We start from the raw sequence: 23,731 nt of genomic DNA on the forward strand, positions 1-23,731 counted from the left end.
GATGGCAGTTTTGCAAGTACTTCAAGAATGCAGAGTCCATCATCGATACACCAAATTTATTTATAACATTTACTGGATTCGACCCAAAAAGGTATAAACATTGATGGCAATACGTAAGTAATTTGCGCTACGCGGACGATATAGTCCTTATTTCGGATAGCCTTGGAGAGATGAAACTTATGTTGAACATATACAGGAGGCGTGTGCAAGAGTCGGCCTAAATATCAACAAAATTTAGGACAAATCTTTTTCCAAGCTCAATCAATATTGGTGATAATGAATACTTCTATCTTGAATACTTTCGATGGTATGTCATTAATCACTGATGCCTTTCCGTGTTTTGACGCAGTGATTGCGTTTTGAACCTCACTGATTGATATAGATTCCATGACACTATCCTTTCTTTGGTGTGACGGACTGCTATCTATTTCCAAATCAATTTCTATGCTTAATAGGTTTTGGAAATAATTTTTCCAAATGTCATTCATTTCAGTATCATATATTATTTTGTTCCATCTCAGCATAGAGCTGTGTGCGACTTGTGCCTTTGTCTTAACTGTCTAACAAATTTATACACATTCCTGGTGTTATTAGCTTTAAAGTGTACAGGGTGGGCAAATTTGGGTGTTATTATAGGCTATCTCAGAAACTATAAGAGATACGAAAAAAGTAGGTGCCATGTCCCGATCTCTTTTTTCGAGACTAACCCAATCCCGCAAACACCAAACCTCTATCTTCTTTTGTTTTTAAGTTATAGCCTAAAAGTCAAATTTTCGTGATTTTAAAAAATGCTCATATTTCGTTTATTTTTGAAATTAGAGAACTAGGGTTGATATGTTCTTAAGACACTTTTTTAAGTAGAATATACTGCCGTTGAAAAATTTTAAAAATATTTGATGATTTTAGAGATACAACACAAAGTTGTATTTTTTTAAATACAAACTATAGTAGATTATGGTTTTACTGAAAGGAGTATTATTTTTAGCTTTCCAATGATGTATTGCACGCATGGTGTATTTGGGGAAAATAAGCGTTGTTTTTTAATTCTAAGATATTAAAGATTAAAATTCAAAATTTTAATTATAGTAGGCGAGGAAAACGTTAAATGCCACTTAGTTACTATAGTAACGTGATTATTAACTGATTATTTCATTCATGAATTTTTCGAAACGAGTTTCCCGCTTAAAAATTCCTCATTATCTTTAAATACATAAAGCGATAAAATTAAAAAATGACTCTTTGAAAATGATAAATAAGGCTCCATATCTCATATAAACATCGTTTTAATGGAAAGTCCGTTGCCCAGTTTATGATCCCTAATCTTCCTCTATCTCACCCAATTTCAAAAGAAAAGGTTGCTAATATGAAAAAACTTCTAAATCTCATGGTTGGAGAAAACTGGCAAGATACTACCGAAGATTTCATTCATTGATACCCAACTGTTCTAACTTTACAATCAGTAAGTTTAGTGATTGTTTAGTTCCTGAAGTTGTTGTTCATATTTAATTATTCATTAATTAATACGTTTCTTGTATTTTTAATAAACAAACTTTATCTACAAATAATATTTTATTGGTGAACAAAGTCAGGGATAAGACACTAAAAAATTTAAATCAACTATTCAAATTTTTTATTCGTTGGTACATAACCATAATCATGTATCATAATCAAGTATAGTTTGTATTAAAAAAAATACAACTTTGTATTGTATCTCAAAAATCATTAAATATTTTTAAAATTTTTCAGCGGCAGTATATTCTGCTTAAAAAAGTGCCTTAAGAACGTATCAACCTCATTTCTCTAATTTTAAAAATAAACGAAATATGAGCATTTTTTGAAATCACGAAAATTTGACTTTTTGGCTATAACTTAAAAACAAAAGAAGATAGAGGTTTGGTGTTTGCGGGATTGGCTTAGTCTCGAAAAAAGAGACCGGGACATGGCACCTACTTTTTTCGTATCTCTTATAGTTTCTGAGATAGCCTATAATAACACCCAAATTTGCCCACCCTGTACATAATATATATTTCGAGAAAGTTTATATTTTCACTACCAACCATTCTCGTTTATGTAATACTCTTCGAAAATATTTAACGATTTCTTTAATGCTTGAAAAACAACTTTGAAATTTCTGAATTGAGTATAAGTCTAATATTAATGACTAAATTCAGTTTTTGTGCTTCATTAATTCTTGTTGTTTGATTCTTTTCTAGTCATATTATTGCACTTCCATCAAATCCAAGATTCCAAGATCCATGAGATTGTTGATTTCCAATTGAAAATTAAGTAGTTCGTTTAAGATCTTATTATTCTTCTTCTTTTATTCAGGTTGTAACCTGTTTTTTACGCGTCATTCATGGTGTTTCATTAGAGCTGGAAATCTAACTTCCTGGTCTTCCGGGATTTCCTTCTAGCTAATCTTTGGTCTCTTGCTGTCTTAATCAGCCAGGTTTCTTCCGTTCTTTGGAAGTATTCATTAATTTTTTTTATTTTTCCCCTAGCAAATCTCATGACATCTCCGAATCCACAAAATTCTCTTACGATTTTGGTCCTAACTCTATCTCTTCTTGTCTTTTCCACTATTATTCTTAAAGTACTCATCTCACTTGGTTCGCATCGCATCCATATATCTTGGTCATGAGGTTCGTATATCGAGAGATAATAATCAAACAAGCGAACTAAACAGAAGGATGCGCAGCCTACAGGAAACTTAGAGACATCTTCATAAGTGATATTCATGTATATTTGAAAAGAAAGGCTTTCAATCAATGCGTGCTTCCTCCTTTGGTTATGACATACCGTTCCGAAACTTTAACATTAACGGTGGCCATTACCAGCTCAAAGTAATGCAAATAAAGATGGACAGGTCGATGCTGGAATGTTTACAATACATTAAAATTGTCAAATTAAAATTAATCCAACCTCATATCGTAAAGTGAGCGATAAACACAATTATCAAACTAGAAATAATAACAATATTGAAATAAATTTTACACGTACTGTGAGAGCTCGATGTGGTGTGAACTATTATGCCGTGAAGCTGTTTAATGTGATGTCTGAGCATCTCCGGGTCCTTGTTGGAAAACAGTTTAAATCTTAAATAAGGCTTTATCATGGATTTAAAAGTTTCTATGGCATTGATGAATGCCTCAAAAATAATTGGACTTGGAGGACTTGCCGATTGCATTCCCATAGTTGTAAGCGTTTTTTGTTGCAACATTTTCCAACTTGTATTTGTTTGTTTTATTTTGTTTGCTTTCTGTAGTCAGCTCGTATTAATTGTGTTGTATTTTTATGATGTTTTCCTTTGTCAGCCTAATTTTCGTACGAATTTTTGCTGTAGTATGTACCAGGTGATGAAACTTTCTTAATGACAGAATAGAGAAATCGATCAATCACGTAACAAAAAAAATCAAACCACCAATTCCAGTTGTCTTTCTATACATACAAATGATTGAAGTTGACTAATCTCGCTCTAATCGTGGCCAGTCTGAAAGAGATTGCGTGCAGATGATACCATTACCAACGTCAGCTATGAAGATAATAAAAATACTGCTTTCTGTCTTGTAGTAACTGCCTCTAGTTCTTCAAGGGGATATAATCTACACATTTCGCATTACATTCTACTGCAGTCAGCATCTGGTAAGGCAGTTCTTTTGGATAACTGGGATTTGAATGAAGAGTTGATGAAAGATGTTAACATAAAAATATTTGCAGCAATTAAAGACTTTACATGTAACTCGATCAGTTATTTTCTAAATGTTATGCTTTATGTATTAGTTCGAATTTTATTAGTTGTGTATTATAATTTTAGTGTAATTGTGTTGTTATGTTAGAGATAAAGGCAAAATTAACAATTTGATAGACACTGAAAGTAAAATTCCAAGAATATATGTCACACAACTATTTTAACACAGAAAAATTATATTCTAATGTTTAGTCGCCTGCAACGAAATTCTCGAAATATCACTTAACTATCCTTTACCGCACTATGCTAAATATGTAAAAAAGGGAAATTTTTAAATTCCTCTTTAGGTCGCACTATAAATACGAATATTTGTAAGGCGATCATCATTATAAACTCATTAACCTAAGAAATAAAAAAAACATGAAGTACTTTTCAACAAACAAGAATTTCTTTTGGTTATCATTACTGCTCAGTGTCTTAATAAATTTTATTTCGTATATTGATAGTGCAAAAATCTTAGTTTTTTTCCCATTATCTACATATAGTCACGTAAATATGTTTAAAGGGATGGTAAAGCCACTTTTAAATCGAGGACATGAAATCGATTTTGTTAGTTTTTATCCATTAAACGTGAAACATAAAAGGTAAGTGTATTTGTAACTAACAAACCGTTCCTCTATCTTTAACAAAGTTGAAATAATCTGTTTACACTTTTTTTTGTTTTTAGATATACTGAAATTGATATAAGTAATTGTTTTCCAGTATTTAAAAACAACATAACAATTCTAAAAAGCGCAGTTGGCAACTTAGAATTAATGCAACAAATGTTTAATACTCTCGGTCACGATATAATGGATGCAGTTTTAAAATCGCCGCAATTACGCGAATTAAGAAACACCACAAAAAAATACGATTTAATTTTGCGACATGTTTTTTTAAGTGATCCCTTAGAAATTTATTCGCATATTTTTGGAGCGCCTTCAATTGGATTAATAACAAGTGTTAATTTACCTTGGACTTCCGATTTAGTTGGAATTCCTGATAATCCGGCTTTTATTCCAAGCTTCAACAGTCCTTATGGTGAAAAAATGACATTTATTGAACGTGCTCTTAATACTTTTGTGTATACTTATCAAAAATACGAATATTGGAGTCTTCAAAAGCGTTTCACGGAATTAGTTTGGAAATATTTTGGACGAGATCTACCGAGGGTTGAGGAACTTATTGGAAAAACTAGTTTAATTTTTTGTAATAGTCATTATACAATTCATCAATCTAGATCTATGCCACCGAATTTTATCGAAATTGGGGGTGTTCATATTCCTGAAAAAAACAATTTTAGTCTTCCAAAAGTAAGTATGTTAGTTATTTTTATGATTTTTAAATAACAATATGTGGTATTTTTTTAGAATTTGCAATTAAGTGTGGACTCATCAAAACAAGGAATAATTTATTTTAGTTTTGGTTCGTTGGTGAGAAGTACAAATTTTAATCGTAAAACTTTAAGCGGCATGTTTGAAGCTTTAGGGCAACAACCTTATAAAGTATTTTGGAAAGGTGTAAAAGAGGAAATTCCGGATGATTTAAAAATTCCCGATAATATTATTTTCGAAACGTGGATGCCTCAATTAGATATGTTATGTAAGCTTAATTAAAAGGTTTTGATTTTAAACTTTATTTCCTATTTTTGTTAGGTAATCCAAACACAAAACTATTTATATCTCATGGTGGTTTATTTGGGGTGCAAGAAGCTATTTATTGTGGTATTCCAATTTTGGGAATACCCTTTTTTGCCGATCAAGCTTCAAACATACAATTATTGGTTGAAAAAAACGTTGCTAAATTGATGTATTTACAAGATGTAGCTGAAGGAGATAAGTTTAAAGAAAATGTTGAAACTTTATTAAAACCACAGTAAGATTATAATGATCAACGTTTCCTACTTTTAATTTTTAATTTTTAGATATAAACGAAATGCTGAAAATCTTTCAAAACTTTTCCGAGATCGACCAATGTCGCCGATAAAAACAGCAATTTATTGGATTGAATATGTTATTAAATATAATGGGGCGAATCATTTAAAATCGGCAGTAACACAACTTCATTGGTATCAATATTACTTATTAGATCTTATTGGAGCCATCTTAATAATTTTTATGTTTATATTTATTATTTTGTATTTAATTTGTAAGCAATTAATTAAGTTAGTGTTAAAACTAAACTATATTCATTATATTTGTAATAGTATAAAAAAGAAAATAAAATTTGATTAAAATAATCGATTTAATAAGTAAAATCAAAAGTATTCAATCTCACCAAGAATAGGAAGAATTCATTATAACCAGACAATTTAAACTTCATACAGTCTACAAGCTTGGATCGGAGTCCTTGAGGGTTTCTTCTAACGTCAAAGATCAAGGAATCTTACTTTTCAATAATAAGAATTTCCCAATTTTTATCTCGAATAATACTTAAATAAAATAAAAATGAGGTAAAGGTAAAGCTGACAGAGGAATTGATTAGATATAAGATCAAAATACTGGACTTACCAAAAATAAAGAAGAAGTGAACTAAAGAAGTAGTAATGGACAATTATAAGCTGATCTACTCAGGTGTTCTACTGGGAATTAGAAGAAAAAATGGAGAAAGTTATCTAATAAGCAATAAGGTAGCTAACCAAATAACTGTCTGGGATGGCACTGCGCAGTGGTTCAGACTGCTATTTTAGCTGGAGAAAATGCACAAAAGCGTTTTCTTATAAAGTGATTTGTAACAATTCCAAACTACTTTTTAATGTCTCTATAAATTAACAATTGACAGGAATCTGCTTGTATGTTCGAAGTTGTTTGGCTATCCTAGTTAGAAAAGGGTCTAAGTCGTTACATTTATTAGCCCTGTTTATTTCAAGCAGTGTTCTAACAATTGCAGTTCTGTATTTTTCCAAAATTGCAACCAAAGGTATGTAAAGTATCTTGCAGTAACTAAATGTACTTTTTTTAAATATTGTTAGGACAATGTCATTAAGAAACGAATCATGTAATAATGTAAATTTTACCTATAATTGTCCGACTTTAGTCAAGCTAATATAAAATTCTCCGTATTCCTCCAATTTTTTCTATAAATGGTTGGAAAGTTAGACGGGAAAAGGCAAAGAAGAAGAAGAAAATTCACTAAATGACAAAATGTCCAGTACAGTTTTTATTAAAAAATACAGCGTTAACTTCATTCGTCAATTCAAAGCGATAAAAAAACGAACAACAAAAAAATATCATCAATAGTAGTCTTACATATCCACAAGCCAGCATATTCAGTATAGTCAGAATGTTCATTCACATTAAAAAGAATAATTTTTCAGCTCGAACATTGCTTCCATTAATTGCTGTAACAATAACTTCTTACTCCGAGCATTATTAATCTGTTTATCAGATTGATCGAATTAAAACTTACTAAGTTTATGGTCAAAGGAACCTGTTTGCCGAGGATATCTACAGTCCTCCAGGTGACCCTAGATACCATTTGCGCTTGGTGTAAGGGAGAGAACCTCTCAATAAACCCGCAAAAGACAATTGTTGTGCCCTTCACCAGGAAGCGAAAGTTGGATGGACTAATCCGCCCAACTATCCAAGGTGAAGAAATTCCTTTCTCAAAGGAAGTCAAATATCTAGGAGTAATCCTAGACAAAACCCTGTCATGGAATGGACATTTGCAGGGAGTTTTGCACAAAGCTAGACTATCCTTGTGGACTTGTCGAAGTCTTTGTGGAAAAAATTGGGGTCTTACCCCTGAAAGACTGTACTGGCTCTATGTGACTGTGGTTAGACCTATGATCACATACAGAGCAGCAGCCTGGTATAGGAAAGTCCGACAGACTTCAGTTATCAGTAAACTTTCACGAATTCAACGAGTAGCTGGATTGGCAATCTCTGGTGCGATAGGCACAACGCCAACTCTAGCAATGGAGGTTCTGCTTGGCCTATCTCCTCTGCATTTGCATATAGAGAAAGTGGCTAGAACAACCATTTACAGATTTCAGCAATATGCTCAAAACTGTTCCGACATGTCCTACCAATGGACTGCGGAAGACATAATAAGCACTGATACTGTGCTATCAATGCCGTCAGATTTGGCGGTATCACTATCAGTGATTAATGCTCGATACCAGATTGTACTGCCTGAGCGGCAGTCCTGGATCGAAAATGAAAATTCTCTGGTTCGGGCAGACATTTGCTTGTACACAGATGGATCAAAAACGCCTGAAGGGGTAGGAGCAGGAGTATACTGCCAGACACCTCGAATTAAGCAAGCCTACAGCCTGGGTACATACTGTACTGTATTCCAGGCGGAAGTATTTGCTATTGACATGGGTGCTAAAATCCTTCTTGAAAGAGAGGTGAAGAACATGACAGTACGAATTTTCTCAGACAGTCAAGCCGCTCTCCAGGCGCTGCAAGCCGTGAAAACGGTGTCGGCTCTGGTTAATGATTGTAAGAGAACATTAAACACACTGAGTTGTGATAACAGAGTCTCTCTGATCTGGGTCTCGGGTCACTCTGGGGTTGCTGGCAATGAAGCGGCAGATAAGCTAGCACGAGATGGCAGCGCTGAAGCGTTTGTGGGACCGGAACCAGCAGTTGGTGTATCATTTGCGATGGCCAAATATAGGATTGGACTGTGGGCTGAAGAGAGACTTCGCCTACTGTGGACCAGTTCTCCTGGAATGAGACATGCTAAGGTGTTTATTAACATCGCCACTGTCAAACCCGGGAATATTTTAGGACTTGCCCGTAGTAGCATAAAAGTTCTAATGGGTGTTTTTACTGGGCACTGCCGATTAAAAGCACACCTCAACTTGTTGGGTTTAGCCGACGATGTTGAATGCCGACTATGTGCGGAGGAAGCAGAGACGGTTGAACATGTTTTATGCCACTGCCCTGCCGTTAACCGTATCAGATTCTCGATTTTTGGGTCGCAGTTTATCTCCTCAAAAGATCTGAATGACCTTTCGCCGAGCAAGGTATTAATGTTCGTTAAGAGCATTGGACTGCACGGTGAAATTTGATAACGATATCTATCGGGGTACAATAGATCCTTAGGGTCGCGGTGCAAGGTTGGTTGGTCCGCCTACCCGATATGTATTCTATGTAATGTAATGTAATGTAATGTACTAAGTTTCACAATTTACTGATAAATATTTTTTTCACCGCTAAGAGACAAAATCCTTCTCTTCTCGATCATCCTGAAGAGGTTATCTCAGGTATTACACCTGCTTAATTACATTCCACCCTTAAGATAAATAATCACGATAACGATATGTATAATATCCATCCAGTCTGTCGTAATATACCCATACACACCTCTCTCGTCTGAATTCCTCCATTTTCTCTAACTCTCTCCCGACACTTCTCTACGCACCTTTCCCATTTTCATATTCCCCTTTGATTTATAGAAATTCTGAAATTTCACATTTACCTTTCCTCACCCTTGCTCCATAAATCCGTAGCCTAAATCTTGCTTATCACATTCATTCAAAAATAGTTTGTTATCATTGCTGATCATATATCTATTGTCCTATCTGGTATCGACTCATTCTCATTCCTAACTCAACCCATCCCATACACTTACTTTTTTTGTGTAGCTCTAAACCACATATTTTGCCTCTATATCGCATTGAACCTTGAAACCACTTTCAAATCACTCTCCTTAACGTGGTGCGTTATTTCTGCTCTATACAACAATCCAAACAGCAACAACCTTCCCAATCTGTTTCTGCCAATCCTAAAACCCTAGTAATCTTGTCATTTACATACTACACGTGCTTCTCCAAAACGACCTCTACAAGTAAAAACATTATAAACGATGTAAGCACACAATCGAATAAAGCTGTAAGGATTTATAGAAATATAGAAAACAAAGGCATAACCACTAAAAGTATTTATCAAACAGCAGTACGTCCTAATATGACACATGTGGCTGAGACAAGCAAGACGAAGCAAATTTTGAGAATGATTGAGATACAAACGCGAACATTGAATGAGTGACGAAATAGAGATATGCGAGATAGAGACTTTAGTTCTACCCAATCCAAAAAAGTTTCAATAACATAAACTATGTATTCTGAACATTCAATCTGTCCAACACCACCAATTTCCTCCTTCATTCAATTTCTTCAGTCAGACAACACTTCAGCAACCCTACTCACTTTTCTAGTACTACTCACCACAGGAATTATCTTTTGCACTACCCCCAAGTACTAACGCCTCTGTTTCTCTTCTTATCACACTTTGTCTCTCCGGTTCCTCCTTGCTAATAATGAATTAAATATTGAACGATGGAGTGTAGAAATATTTTGATCATTTATCAGGATTAAGATGACAGTTGGGCAGTGTCCTCAATATTCAACGATGTCTCCAATTACAGATCGATTTCGTTGTTGTCAATCATCGGTAAGCTCTTCAAAGCAATAATTTATGCACATGGTGGAACTACATTTTTCTATGGCAGAGAGTAATGTTCCATTTTGTTTCAGATATAATGATTGATCTTGGCTTCCCCATTCTTGCACCGTTACTATTTTGCGATATATTGATGACTTACTAAATGAGTTGAACTATGAGATGTCAATTGTTTGATGATAATGTAAATTGGCTCTGTCAATGATTGTAGCACTCTATAGACTACCGTTGTGGTAAAGAATAATCCTTTCTTCAATTTTTATATTTTTAGTAAGAATACATCTTTCTCTCATTTTTTTTATATCCCTTTAAATTGAGTAACTTAAGTTTTTTTCCTGTAATTAGATTAATTATCCTGTAAAATGTGTAAAACTGCTGGCGAATATATTATTATTATTATTAATCATAATCAATAATTTTTTGAAATAAACAAATATACTAATGAAGCTTCAATACCAACAAAATTCTCGAAATGTTATTTTCGTTTTATCTTTCACCTTGCGATATATAAACCATAAAAAAGTAAAAATTCTTAAATACTTAGTTGACTCGCGACTATAAATTGATATATTTGTTAGGCGATCGTGTTATTCCAAAAAATACCAAAACCATGAACCAGTTTAAAAAAAAAAGGATTTCGTTTCAATTATTGTTGGTGCTAAATATATTTATATTTTTCACGTCCTGTAGTGATGGTGCAAAAATTTTAGCATTTTTTCCGTTCTCTGCATACAGTCATATAAATATGATTAAGGTAATGGTTAAACCACTTTTAGATCGTGGGCATGAAATCGATTTAGTTAGTTTTTATCCATTAAATATTAAACATAAAGGGTAAGTTGAAATTATTACTATTATTTTCCTCCTCTCCAAATTATGATATGATCTACCTTTTTAGCTATTCTGATATTGATATAAGTGCCTGTTCCCCAGTGTTAAAAAACAGTATAACATTATCAAAAAGCTTAGTTGCTGACATTGATTTAATGCAAGACATGTTTAATAAGTACGGTCACGAGTTAATGGATGCAGTTTTAAAATCACCACAATTACGCAAATTAAAAAATTCCACAAAAAAATATGATTTAATTTTGCGGCACATTTTATTAAGTGATCCTTTGGAAATTTATTCCCATATTTTTGGAGCGCCCTCAATTGGAATGATTACAAGTGTTAATTTACCTTGGTCTTCCGATTTAGTTGGAATTCCAGATAATCCGGCGTATATTGCAACTTTTAATAGTCCTCATGGTGAAATAATGTCATTTTCTGAACGTGCAATCAACACTATTATATACACTTTTCAAAAGTATGAGTATTGGAAAGTACAAAAGCGTTTCACCGAATTAATTTGGAAATATTTTGGACGAAATATGCCAAGAGTTGAGGAACTTTTAGAAAAAACTAGTTTAATTCTTTGTAACAGTCATTATACAATCCACCAATCTAGATCTATGCCACCAAATTTTATTGAAATTGGGGGTGTTCATATTCCTGAAGAAAACAATTTTACTCTTCCAAAAGTAAGTAAAACATGTACTTCATTTCCTACAAAATAAAGGTGTTATTCTAATTAGAGTCAATTTTATGTTTTAGCATTTACAATTAGGTGTAGATTCATCAAAAGAAGGAATAATTTATTTTAGTTTCGGCTCGACGGTGAAGAGTACAATTTTCAATCGTAAAATTTTAAGCACAATGTTTGAAGCTTTAGGGAAGCAACCCCACAAAGTGTTTTGGAAGGGTGAAAAGGAAGATATTCTTGACGATTTAAAAATTCCCGATAATATTATTTTCGAACCATGGATGCCTCAATTAAATATGTTATGTAAGTTTATTTAAAGGTTGTGATTTAAAAATGTATTTCCTATTTTTGTTAGGTAACCCAAACACAAAACTTTTTATAGCTCACGGTGGCTTATTTGGTGTGCAAGAAGCTATTTATTGTGGCATTCCAATTTTAGGGATACCTTTCTTCGCTGATCAAGCTTCAAATATCCAATTTTTAGTTGAAAAGAATGTTGCTAGATTAATTTATGTGGAAGATATAGCTGAAGGAAATAAGTTTGAAGAATATATAGAAACTTTATTAAAACCACAGTAAGATGATAATGATCATCGTTTAGTAGTTTTAATTTTTATTTTTTAGATATAAACAAAATGCTGAAAATCTTTCAAAACTTTTCCGAGATCGACCAATGTCGCCGATAAAAACAGCAATTTATTGGATTGAATATGTTATTAAGTACAATGGGGCGCCTCATTTAAAATCATCAGTGACAAAACTTTATTGGTATCAATATTATTTATTGGATGTTATTGGAGTTTTCTTAATAATTTTTGCATTTATTAATTTTATTTTGTATTTAATTTGTAAACAATTAATTAAGTTAGTTTTAAATTTAGAATATATTTATTACGTTTGTAATTGTACAAAAAAGAAAATAAAATTTGGTTAAAACAATCTTAATTTGACGTCTCACACACTATATCTAGTACACAGTGTTCATCCCAATCTTTTGATTTAAGATATTTCGTTTTAATTTTCATTTTCTTTCAGCAGTTATAAATGAGTCTTTTAAATTTGTATTTCTTACTCACTATACAAGCCACAAAGTTGAAAATTTGTCTAATTATGCTTCAAATATCCACAAATAGAACGTATTAATTAGTTGTATCGGTCAGTGTTATACAGCATGGTCAAAGTTTGAATTACCAATTTTCGTTATTTAATTGCAACAAATAGAAAGTTAAATGGAATGCCCATATTTTATTAGTCAAGCTTAAAGATTGTAGTTTATGATGAATTATAATGTTATTGAAATATCTAGAAAAAAATTATCAAAGAAGAAATTGTCTAATTTATAAATCAAAAACAATACGACATTTTCAAAAAGTAATATCGACTATATTTTTTAGAATTAAGATTAGATAATATGTGTGTTAAATTGTAGCTTAAAGATTCTAGTTTATAGTATGATAAAAAATATATAAGATAACATTATTAAAATTTCCAGGAAAAAGTTATTAAAGAAGAAATTGTCAAATTCATAAATCAAAAATAACACGAAATTTTCAAAAAATCATATCGGCTGTATTTTTAAGGATCATGATATGATATGTATGTTAAGTTGAAGCTTAAAGATTCTAATTTATGATATGACATAAAAACTATAAGATAATATTATTAAAATTTCCAGGAAAAATTTGTTGAATAAAAATTGTCAAATTTATAAATAAAGAAAAACGTGAATTTACAAAAAATCGTACCGGCTGTATTGTTAAGGATCATGATATGATATGTATGTTAAGTCGAAGCTTAAAGATTCTAGTTTATGATATGATATAAAAGCTATAAGATAATATTATTAAAATTTCCAGGAAAAAATTGTTGAAGAAGAAATTGTCAAATTTATAAATAAAGAAAAATATGAAATTTCCAAAAAATCATATCGGCTGTATTTTTAATGATCATGATATGATATGTATGTTAAGTTGAAACTTAAAGATTCTAGTTTATGATATGATATAAAAATTATAAGATAAAATTATTAAAATTTACAGGAAAAATTTATTAAAGAAAAAATTGGTAAACTTATAAATAAAAAAAACACGAATACTTGAAAAAATCATATCCGCTGTATTTTTAAGGATAATAATATGATATGTATGTTAAGTTGAAGTTTAAAAATTCTAGTTTATAATATGATAAACAAATTATAAGATAACATTATTATAATTTCCAGGAAAAAGTTATTAAAAAAGAAATTGTCAAATTTATAAATCAAAAAAACACGAAATTTTCAAAAAATCATATCGTATGTATTTTTAAGGATCATGATATGATATGTATGTTAAATTGTAGCTCAAAGACTCTAGTTTATGATATGATAATATTATTAAAGTTTCCAGGAAAAAGTTATTAAAAAAGAAATTGTCAAATTAATAAATCACAAAAACACGAAATTTTCAAAAAATCATATCGTATGTATTTTTAAGGATCATGATATGATATGTATGTTAAATTGTAGCTCAAAGACTCTAGTTTATGATATGATAATATTATTAAAGTTTCCAGGAAAAAGTTATTAAAAAAGAAATTGTCAAATTAATAAATCACAAAAACACGAAATTTTCAAAAAATCATATCGTATGTATTTTTAAGGATCATGATATGATATGTATGTTAAATTGTAGCTCAAAGACTCTAGTTTATGATATGATAATATTATTAAAGTTTCCAGGAAAAAGTTATTAAAGAAGAAATTGTCAAATTTATAAATCAAAAAACACGAAATTTTCAAAAATCATATCGGCTGTATTTTTATGGATCATGATATGATATGTATGTTAAGTTGTAGCTTAAAGATTCTAGTTTATACTATGATAAAAAAATATAAGATAATATTATTAAAATTTCCAGTAAAAAGTTATTAAAGAAGAAATTGTCAAATTTATAAATCAAAAAAACACGAAATTTTCAAAAAATCATATCGTATGTATTTTTTAGGATCGTGAAAAATATGTATGTTAAATTGTAGCTGAAAGATTCTAGTTTTTGATGTGATATAAAAGATATAGGATAACATTATTAAAATTTCCAGTAAAAAGTTATTAAAGAAGAAATTGTCAAATTTATAAATCAAAAAAACCCGAAATTTTCAAAAAATCATATCGTATGCATTTTTAAGGATCATGATATAATATGTATGTTAAATTGTAGCTTAAAGATTGTAGTATATGATATAATAAAAAAAATTATGAGATAACATTATTAAAATTTCCAGGAAAAAGTTATTAAAAAAGAAATTGTCAAATTTATAAATAAAAAAAACACAAAATTTTCAAAAAATCATATTGGGTGTATTTTTATGGGTCATGATATGATATGTATACTAAGATGTAGCTTAAAGATCCTAGTTTATGATATGATATAAAAACTATAAGATAATATTAATAAATTTCCAAGAAAAAGTTATTAAAGAAGAAATTGTCAAATTTATAAATCAAAAAAACCCGAAATTTTCAAAAAATCATATCGTATGCATTTTAGGATCATGATATAATATGTATGTTAAATTGTAGCTTAAAGATTGTAGTATATGATATAATAAAAAAATTATGAGATAACATTATTAAAATTTCCAGGAAAAAGTTATTAAAAAAGAAATTGTCAAATTTATAAATAAAAAAACACAAAATTTTCAAAAAATCATATTGGGTGTATTTTTATGGGTTATGATATGATAGGTATACTAAGATGTAGCTTAAAGATCCTAGTTTATGATATGATATAAAAACTATAAGATAATATTAATAAATTTCCAAGAAAAAGTTATTAAAGAAGAAATTGTCAAATTTATAAATCAGAGCTTAAAGCTTATAGATTCTAGTTTATGATATGATATAAAAAGTATAAGATAATATTATTGAAAATATTTAAGATTCCATGTAAAATAACGATTTTGTGGTTGACTTCTGGCAGCCCTGAAGTACTTATCAAAGTATGTATATCTTAGCATATCAAATAATTGACAATTTTGCTTAGTAAAGCTTTCTATAAGTTCTTATTTTAAGAACGCAAATAAATATAGTAAAAACCAAGATTATGCATATAACTAAAGGGGAAAAGGATAAAATCACAAATATAGTGATAAGGGGGGAGAGACTGGAAATTACAAAACTTATTTGTAAAATATTAAGTAATGGAGGGTAAAAATATTTTGAACATTTAATAGGATTAAGTTGACAGCTGGGCAGAGATGATAGATTGATTTCCGTTGTTGTCAAACATAGGTAAGCTCTTCAAAGCATTAATTTATGCACATGTATGAACTATATTTAAAACAATATGCAAAACATGTATTTCATTTCCCACAAAATAGAGGTGTTGTTATATTTATTTTATTTAGAATCGATTTCATATTTTAGTATTTATAATTAATTAGGTGTAGATAATAACATAAAAATATTTGCTGCAATTAAACACTTTACCTATAACTCGATCAGTTATGTACTAAATATTATGCTTTGTGTGTTAAATCGAATTTTATTAGTTGTGTGTTTTAATTTTGGTGTAATTGTGTTGACGAAAGAAAATTTATATTCAAATATAACGTTGACAACAACAAAATTCTCGAAATATTACTTAACTATCTTTTACCGTACTATGCTAAATATATAAAAAAAAAGGAAATTTTTAAATTCCTCATTAGGTCGCACTATAAATACGAATATTTGTAAGGCGATCATGATTATTAACTTCCAAGAAATAAAAAAACCATGAAGTACTTTTCAACAAACAAGAATTTTTTTCGATTATCATTACTCCTAAGTGTGTTAATAAATTTTATTTCGTACATTGATAGTGCAAAAATCTTAGTTTTCTTTCCTTTATCTACATACAGTCACGTAAATATGTTTAAAGGGATGGTTAAGCCACTTTTAAATCGTGGACATGAAATCGATTTTGTTAGTTTTTATCCATTAAACATTAAAGATAAAAGGTAAGAGTGTTTATAACTAACAAATCGTTCCTCCGTCTTTAACAAAGTTAAAATGATTTGTTTACAGTTTTTTTTTATTTTTAGATATTCTGATATTGATATAAGTAATTGTTTTCCATTATTTAAAAACAACGTAACAATTTTAAAAAGCGCAGTTTTTGACTTAGAGTTAATGCAAGAAATGCTTAATACTCTCGGTCACGATATAATGGATGCAGTTTTAAAATCGCCGCAATTACGCGAATTAAGAAACACCACGAAAAAATACGATTTAATTTTGCGACATGTTTTGTTAAGCGATCCATTAGAAATGTATTCGCATATTTTCAAAGCGCCCTCAATTGGAATGATAACAAGCTTTAATTTACCTTGGACTTCCGATTTAGTTGGAATTCCTGATAATCCGGCTTTTATTCCATGCTTCAATAGTCCTTATGGTGAAAAAATGACATTTATTGAACGTGCACTTAATACTTTTATATATACTTATCAAAAATACCAATATTGGAGTCTTCAAAAGCGTTTCACGGAGTTACTTTGGAAATATTTTGGACGAAACATACCAAGAGTTGAGGAACTTTTAGGAAAAACTAGTTTAATTTTTTGTAACAGTCATTATACAATACATCAATCTAGATCTATGCCACCGAATTTTATTGAAATTGGGGGTGTTCATATTCCTGAAGAAAACAATTTTACTCTTCCAAAGGTAAGCAAAACATATATTTAATTGCCTAAAAAATAGAGGAGTTTTTATGTTTATTTTAATTAGAATCGATTTTATATTTTAGCATTTACAATTAGGTGTAGATTCGTCAAAAGAAGGAATAATTTATTTTAGTTTCGGTTCGATGGTGAAAAGTACAATTTTCAATAGTAAAATTTTAAGTACCATGTTTGAGGCTTTAGGGAAGCAACCCCACAAAGTATTTTGGAAAGGTGTAAAGGAAGAAATTCTCGTCGATTTAAAAATTCCCGATAATATTATTTTCGAACCATGGATGCCTCAATTAGATATGTTATGTAAGTTTATTTAAAGGTTGTGATTTTAAAATTTATTTCCTCTTTTTGTTAGGTAACCCAAACACAAAACTTTTTATATCTCATGGTGGTTTATTTGGTGTGCAAGAAGCTATTTATTGTGGTATTCCAATTTTGGGAATACCGTTCCTCGCTGATCAACCTGCAAATATCCAATTTTTAGTCGAAAAGAATGTTGCTAAATTAATTTATGTGGAAGATATAGCTGAAGGAAATAAGTTTGAAGAATATATTGAAACTTTATTAAAACCACAGTAAGATAATAATGACCAACGTTTCCTTGCTTTAATTTTTAATTTCTAGATATAAACAAAATGCTGAAAATCTTTCAAAACTTTTCCGAGATCGACCAATGTCACCGTTAAAAACAGCAATTTATTGGATTGAATATGTTATTAAATACAATGGGGCACCTCATTTAAAATCATCAGTAACAAAACTTCGTTGGTATCAATATTATTTATTGGATGTTATTGGAGCTTTTTTAATAATTTTTGTGTTTGCTAGTTTCATTTTTTATTTCATTTGTAAACGATTAATTAAGTTAACATTAAAGATAAAATTAATGGGATATATTTGTAATGCTGTAAATAAGAAAATTAAATTTGATTAAAAAGTTATATGTATAGCATTGTATAATTTCTAAATAATAGAAATGTAGAGGAAAGAAATGAAAAGAGATGAGAAAATTTTCTACTCGAAACAATAAAAATCATTCGTATAAAATTGATTCAATGATCATAGTGATATTAATTAAAATAGAAAGAATTAAATAAAATTCGTGTAACGATGATATAATTATTTATTTATGTTATTTAGTGCTTACTATAGTATTCGACCATATAGTGCAATAGAACATAGAACAATCCAGAAATTACCCTAAATATTATGATCTAAAAATATAAAAGTAAATTACCGTCAAAGCGCAATTTAGATACTAAATGACATCAATTTCTTTAGGATGAATGATCTTGACTCAAAGTTGTTCTAAAAATCAATAAAAAAGGAATACAAAATGGTCAATTGTACAAATAGCGTACTTACAATAATTATTCGTTAAAGAAGATTTAAAAATCAATATGATGTATGTCGGAAAGTAAAATAAACGGCGATGTTAACATATTAAAAGCATTGAAAAATCACGAACACGAGTACTCTTCACACAAAAAGACGAGATAGACTGGTTTCGATAAAAAATTATTGAAGAGAGAAGAAAGGCCATATCTCATTCTAGAAAGCAGAAATATGTTGTATCTATTCTTAAATACTTAAATTCTATTTCCATCTATATCTATAAATATGAAACATCTATCAATAGATTAAATGGAAAAATCACTTATTGCATGTATATGATGAAAAACATATAATTATTAACATCCGCTAGGTTGTTCATAAGACAATTAGTGTTGTTATTCTTATATATAAAGTATTCCTCAACTAGATCAAGTTTTTCGATTTCTTTATGTTTTTCAACAGACTCACATTATTAATGTCTGTGGATGATTATTAAGTTTTAAATGCTTAAAAACAGCTGAAGTACCTCTATTTAGGTGTTCTTTAAATCTACTGTGGATGTTTCTTCCAGTCTGTCTTATATAGCACATGTTGCAATTTGAACATTCGATCATATATACACCGTTCAATGACGTATTATCAAATTTGTGTTTATTATTTAACAAATGTTTATATATTTTTGAATTCGATGAGAAATCTGGGATAATGTCAACTTTACCAAGATTTTTCCTGATTTTTGACTGAATGGAAGGGACGAATGGTAAGGTTATATATTTAACGCTTTTCTTATAGTGCGGATATATTAGTTTAATGATGTTACATTTATGTACCATGTTATGAATATCCTGTAAGTCTTTGATGTTGTATCCATTATTCAAACGATTTTTACAATTTTATGGAGTTCTGTAAGATAATTGGAATCATTTAACGGTATTTTTTGTAATCTATTGAAAAGAAAACGAAATAATGCCTGTTTATGTTCATTAGAGTTGAATGAATGTTTGGGAATTATTACGTCTGTGGCTGTGTGTTTGCGAAATATATCAATGCTCAAGCTATTATCAGGATCTCTTGAAATCACTAATTGTAAGTCTAAAAAGTTCAGTCTACAGTCTGTTTCAATTTCAGAAGTGAACTGCAGGTTATTAATATTATTAAAAATATTATTTAATGCAGAAAGTTTTGCTGCATTACCTTAAATAATGATAAAGATATCATCTAAATATCTCCCGTAAAATGTGATATCTTTATAAACTTATATTTATCTGAGAAAAGCTTGTTTTCGAAATGATTGACATAAATATCAACTATTATATCTTTCATCTGGTAATAATTATTATTAAAAATGAAAAAGTTTTGGTTGCATACCATTTTAAGTAATCTAGAGAAACATATTATATTATTAAACTAAGATTAGAACTAAAACTAGAACTAACAGTAGAAACTTTCGGGTTTTGCCGTGCGTCTATTAATAACAGGTTTGACGTTTCGGATGCCATGTTGCAACCTCCTTCAGAAACTGGTTCGAAGTGACGAGATCAAAAAATCGGTAACTATATATAAGTCGGAAAAACTAATTAATAATCAGTTAACGCTAATTACAAACTAATTAATAACTAATTGCGTCGCGTCCGATGTGAGGCGGGAAGAGGTCTTCGTGTTCACCACCATCTTCCATGTTCTGCTAAGCTCCCAGCCATCCTCTCTGTTGACGTTATTTTTATGTCGGTGAATCTCTATGGCTTCTCTTGTCAGTCTTTGGTAGTATCTGTTGTCCCTAGCCAGCACCTTTGTTTGTTCGAAGTCTATTCGGTGACTAACAGACTAACAATCCAGACTAACAATGGAGAAGGCTAATCGCGAATTTCAGAAGACCCGTGACACACACATCAAGAAGATTGAATCTCTGGAAAACCGGTCGCAAAAGAAGAAAGGTAATAGTTTACCAGTAGAAACAATCGTCATTAACAGATCGAATGTCCCACTAACGAAAGACGAAACCACTGTGCTCGCCAAAGGATTGAACTACGCAATCGCCCCGAAGAAGGTCCCAAAGGAGGAAATCATCTGCGAAGTGGAAGCAGCTGTTCGAGGGATGCCTGCACTGAAAGCCGAAGAGATCCGACAAGAAGTTGCGAGAGTATTGATGTCAGCAAAACCACCAAAATCCAACTTGACGATTGGTGAAAAGAAGGCACTCCGATCTATAAAAGAAAAATCAGAAATCGTCGTGTTACCAGCAGACAAGGGGAATGCCACCGTTTTTATGGACAGGAAAGAATACGACGACAAAATGATGAACTTACTGGACCCAGCCACCTACAGGAAAATCAAGAGGGACCCCACAGACAAAATCGTTAGAAAAATGAAGGAACTGATAAAATCTACAGGAATTCCAGCAGAACAGCAGAAATGTTTGTTTGTGCAGGCGCCGGTACCACCAAGAATCTACAGACTACCGAAGATTCACAAACCAGACTTCCCCCTCCGCCCTATCGTCAGCCCCATCAACTCCCCAACATACCAGCTGGCTAAACATCTTGCAAAGATTCTGTCCCCCTTCACAGGTAACACGGAATCGTATGTCAGGGATTCTACACATTTTGTGGAATCGGTAAAAGGTGTAAAGCTGGATGCTGGGGATATGTTGGTAAGTTTCGATGTGGAATCCCTTTTTACTAGGGTACCAGTTAAGGATGCTGTAGAGGGTCTTCGCCGAAAACTCATTCCGGAGGGTTTACCAGGATACGTGCCAGATCTGGTGGAGTATTGCTTATCGTCCACGTATATCAGCTGGAAAGGAGAATTTTACTAGCAGTTCGAAGGGGCAGCCATGGGATCTCCACTATCGCCAGTTATAGTTAATTTCTACATGGAATTATTCGAAGAGGACGCTTTGAAGAAGAGCCAGTGGAAACCAAAACTATGGCTCCGATATGTGGATGACACGTTTGTGATATGGCAACATGGTCAAAAACGGCTCCAAGAGTTCTTGGATCACTTGAACTCTCAACATCCTATGATTAAGTTCACCATGGAAACAGAAACTGCCAAAAAACTACCTTTCCTAGATGTGTTGGTCACCAGGACGACAAATGGAGATATAGAACTTGGTGTATACCGAAAGAAGACCCATACCAACAGGTATTTACAGGCATGTTCACATCATCATCCCCAACAGAAGAGGTCCGTGATCCGTACATTATTTCAGCGAGCAGCGAGACTATGTGAAGGAGAGAACTTGAAGAAGGAGCAACACTTTCTACGAGGCGTGCTGCAGAAGAATGGATACACTTCGAGGGACATCAACCAGGCCATCAAGCAGGAAAGCAGAAAGAGGACACGGTAAATACAAAACCACTTGGATTTATCTGTCTTCCCTATGTTTCAGGTGTAACGGAACGAATTGCTAGGCACCTCAAGAAGTACGACATCGTAGTGCGGTACGGCACGGTCAGCAAAATTCGGAACACACTCCCGATAGCCAAGGACAAACTAACTCCATTAAAAGGAGCGGGAGTCTATCGACTATCGTGTAGTTGTGGGAAGGTTTATGTTGGCCAAACTGGACGTAACGTCGAGTGCCGCATCAAGGAGCATGAGAGGGATGTAAGGCTGAAGAAGATCCAGCAGTCGGCGGTTGCGGAACATTGCCATGCAGAGGGGCACCGAATAGACTTCGAACAAACAAAGGTGCTGGCTAGGGACAACAGATACTACCAAAAACTGACAAGAGAAGCCATAGAGATTCACCGACATAAAAATAACGTCAACAGAGAGGATGGCTGGGAGCTTAGCAGAACATGGAAGATGGTGGTGAACACGAAGACCTCTTCCCGCCTCACACCGGACGCGACGCAATTAGTTATTAATTAGTTTGTAATTAGCGTTAACTGATTATTAATTAGTTTTTCCGACTTATATATAGTTACCGATTTTTTGATCTCGTCACTTCGAACCAGTTTCTGAAGAAGGTTGCAACATGGCATCCGAAACGTCAAACCTTTTATTAAAAGACGCACGGCAAAACCCGAAAGTTTCTAGTTTTAGTTCTAATCTTAGTTTAATTCACACCGGCCGTGAAAGCCTTCGTACTTATAATATTATATTATCTTCTTCTAGATCTAATGAAATTTGGTTCTTAAGAAGAAATTTCTCAATAATGGAAATAGGTAAAGACAATTGGTGAGTTTTAAAATAAAACAACGAATAGTTCTTATAATGAAAGACCAAATAACATAAGATGGGATACAACTTGACTGAAGATTGGAAATGTAAAGGAGAAATACCGGGCGAAGTTGAGGTAGACTAGGTAGAGGGTGCCACATTATCGACCTACGGATGACGTAGATAATGAATGGTTGTGCATAAGAAATTCAATCATTGAGATAGGAAGTTAGACAGAAGAAGTGTGAGAAGACTAAGAGAATAGACGAATAACTTCTTAGGACATTTGAACGAAAAGTCCAACAGAAAATATTTGGAGCTTTACAAAATGAGGATGGCTCCTGGAGGTTACGAAAAAATCACGAATTAATGAAACGAGCAATGAGAAGACAACAAGGAATATTACAGATTGGAGACCAGTAGGTTGAAAAGCAAGTGGTAGACCGAGCAAAATAAGTATGGATTATGTGAAGGAAGATTTGAGAAGAGTAGGAGTTAGTAGGAGGAGACGGTTGTGTGGTGAAAGGCCAGAATGGGGTTATAAAGTCGGAAGAAGAAGAATATCGAGTCCCAAACATGCTTTGACATCCTCTTGCATTTTATTCCCTTATTCTGTATTGCCTTAATAAAACCATACTGACTTTCATCAAAAGCCTTGTTTCCCATCAACACCAATAACCTTTCTTGATAGTACTCCACAAAGATGGTATAAATCATTTTTCGATTTTTATTTACGCTTTTTTATATTCGTCTTAATTCAATTTCTTTTCGTTTAGAGCCTATAATTTTATTTCTTCTCCTGTTCTAAGTGTGAATGATTATGCGAGTTAGCAACAATATTGTTTAGTGAGATGTATATTGTA

The 23,731-nt window shown here is 31.7% G+C and overlaps 2 protein-coding genes across 3 annotated transcripts; both read left to right on the forward strand.

Moving 5' to 3' along the window:
- Positions 1-3,950: 3,950 nt before the first annotated feature.
- LOC111419831 (uncharacterized) lies at positions 3,951-23,653 on the forward strand. The gene is made up of 12 exons (XM_071197184.1): positions 3,951-4,332; positions 4,416-5,040; positions 5,098-5,329; positions 5,383-5,602; positions 5,652-5,958; positions 16,402-16,646; positions 16,731-17,355; positions 17,438-17,669; positions 17,722-17,941; positions 17,991-18,270; positions 20,572-21,351; positions 23,645-23,653. The coding sequence occupies exons 1-12, from the start codon at positions 4,109-4,111 to the stop codon at positions 23,651-23,653; spliced, it is 3,999 nt and encodes a 1,332-aa protein (XP_071053285.1). The 5' UTR covers positions 3,951-4,108.
- LOC139430519 (UDP-glucosyltransferase 2-like) lies at positions 10,689-12,604 on the forward strand. Of its 2 annotated transcripts, XM_071197612.1 has the most exons (6): positions 10,697-10,791; positions 10,851-10,974; positions 11,039-11,663; positions 11,737-11,968; positions 12,021-12,240; positions 12,290-12,604. In XM_071197612.1, the coding sequence occupies exons 2-6, from the start codon at positions 10,886-10,888 to the stop codon at positions 12,597-12,599; spliced, it is 1,476 nt and encodes a 491-aa protein (XP_071053713.1). In that variant the 5' UTR covers positions 10,697-10,791; positions 10,851-10,885; the 3' UTR covers positions 12,600-12,604. The 2 variants fall into 2 exon arrangements, with proteins under 2 accessions (XP_071053712.1, XP_071053713.1); XM_071197611.1 differs by having other exon boundaries at positions 10,689-10,974.
- Positions 23,654-23,731: the final 78 nt, after the last annotated feature.

The sequence above is a fragment of the Onthophagus taurus genome, chromosome 7 (genome assembly GCF_036711975.1).
Source record: "Onthophagus taurus isolate NC chromosome 7, IU_Otau_3.0, whole genome shotgun sequence".
NCBI classification, from domain to species: domain Eukaryota; kingdom Metazoa; phylum Arthropoda; class Insecta; order Coleoptera; family Scarabaeidae; genus Onthophagus; species Onthophagus taurus.

Bases quoted from the DNA above. Each gene is read 5' to 3' on its own strand.
- LOC111419831 (XM_071197184.1), top strand. From the start codon at position 4,109: ATGAAGTACTTTTCAACAAACAAGAATTTCTTTTGGTTATCATTACTG. The intron at 17,670-17,721 runs GTAAGTTTATTT...TCTTTTTGTTAG, and splicing joins GCCTCAATTAGATATGTTAT to GTAACCCAAACACAAAACTT. The intron at 17,942-17,990 runs GTAAGATAATAA...TTTAATTTCTAG, and splicing joins GAAACTTTATTAAAACCACA to ATATAAACAAAATGCTGAAA.
- LOC139430519 (XM_071197611.1), top strand. From the start codon at position 10,751: ATGAACCAGTTTAAAAAAAAAAGGATTTCGTTTCAATTATTGTTGGTG. The intron at 11,664-11,736 runs GTAAGTAAAACA...TTTATGTTTTAG, and splicing joins ACAATTTTACTCTTCCAAAA to CATTTACAATTAGGTGTAGA. The intron at 12,241-12,289 runs GTAAGATGATAA...TTTATTTTTTAG, and splicing joins GAAACTTTATTAAAACCACA to ATATAAACAAAATGCTGAAA.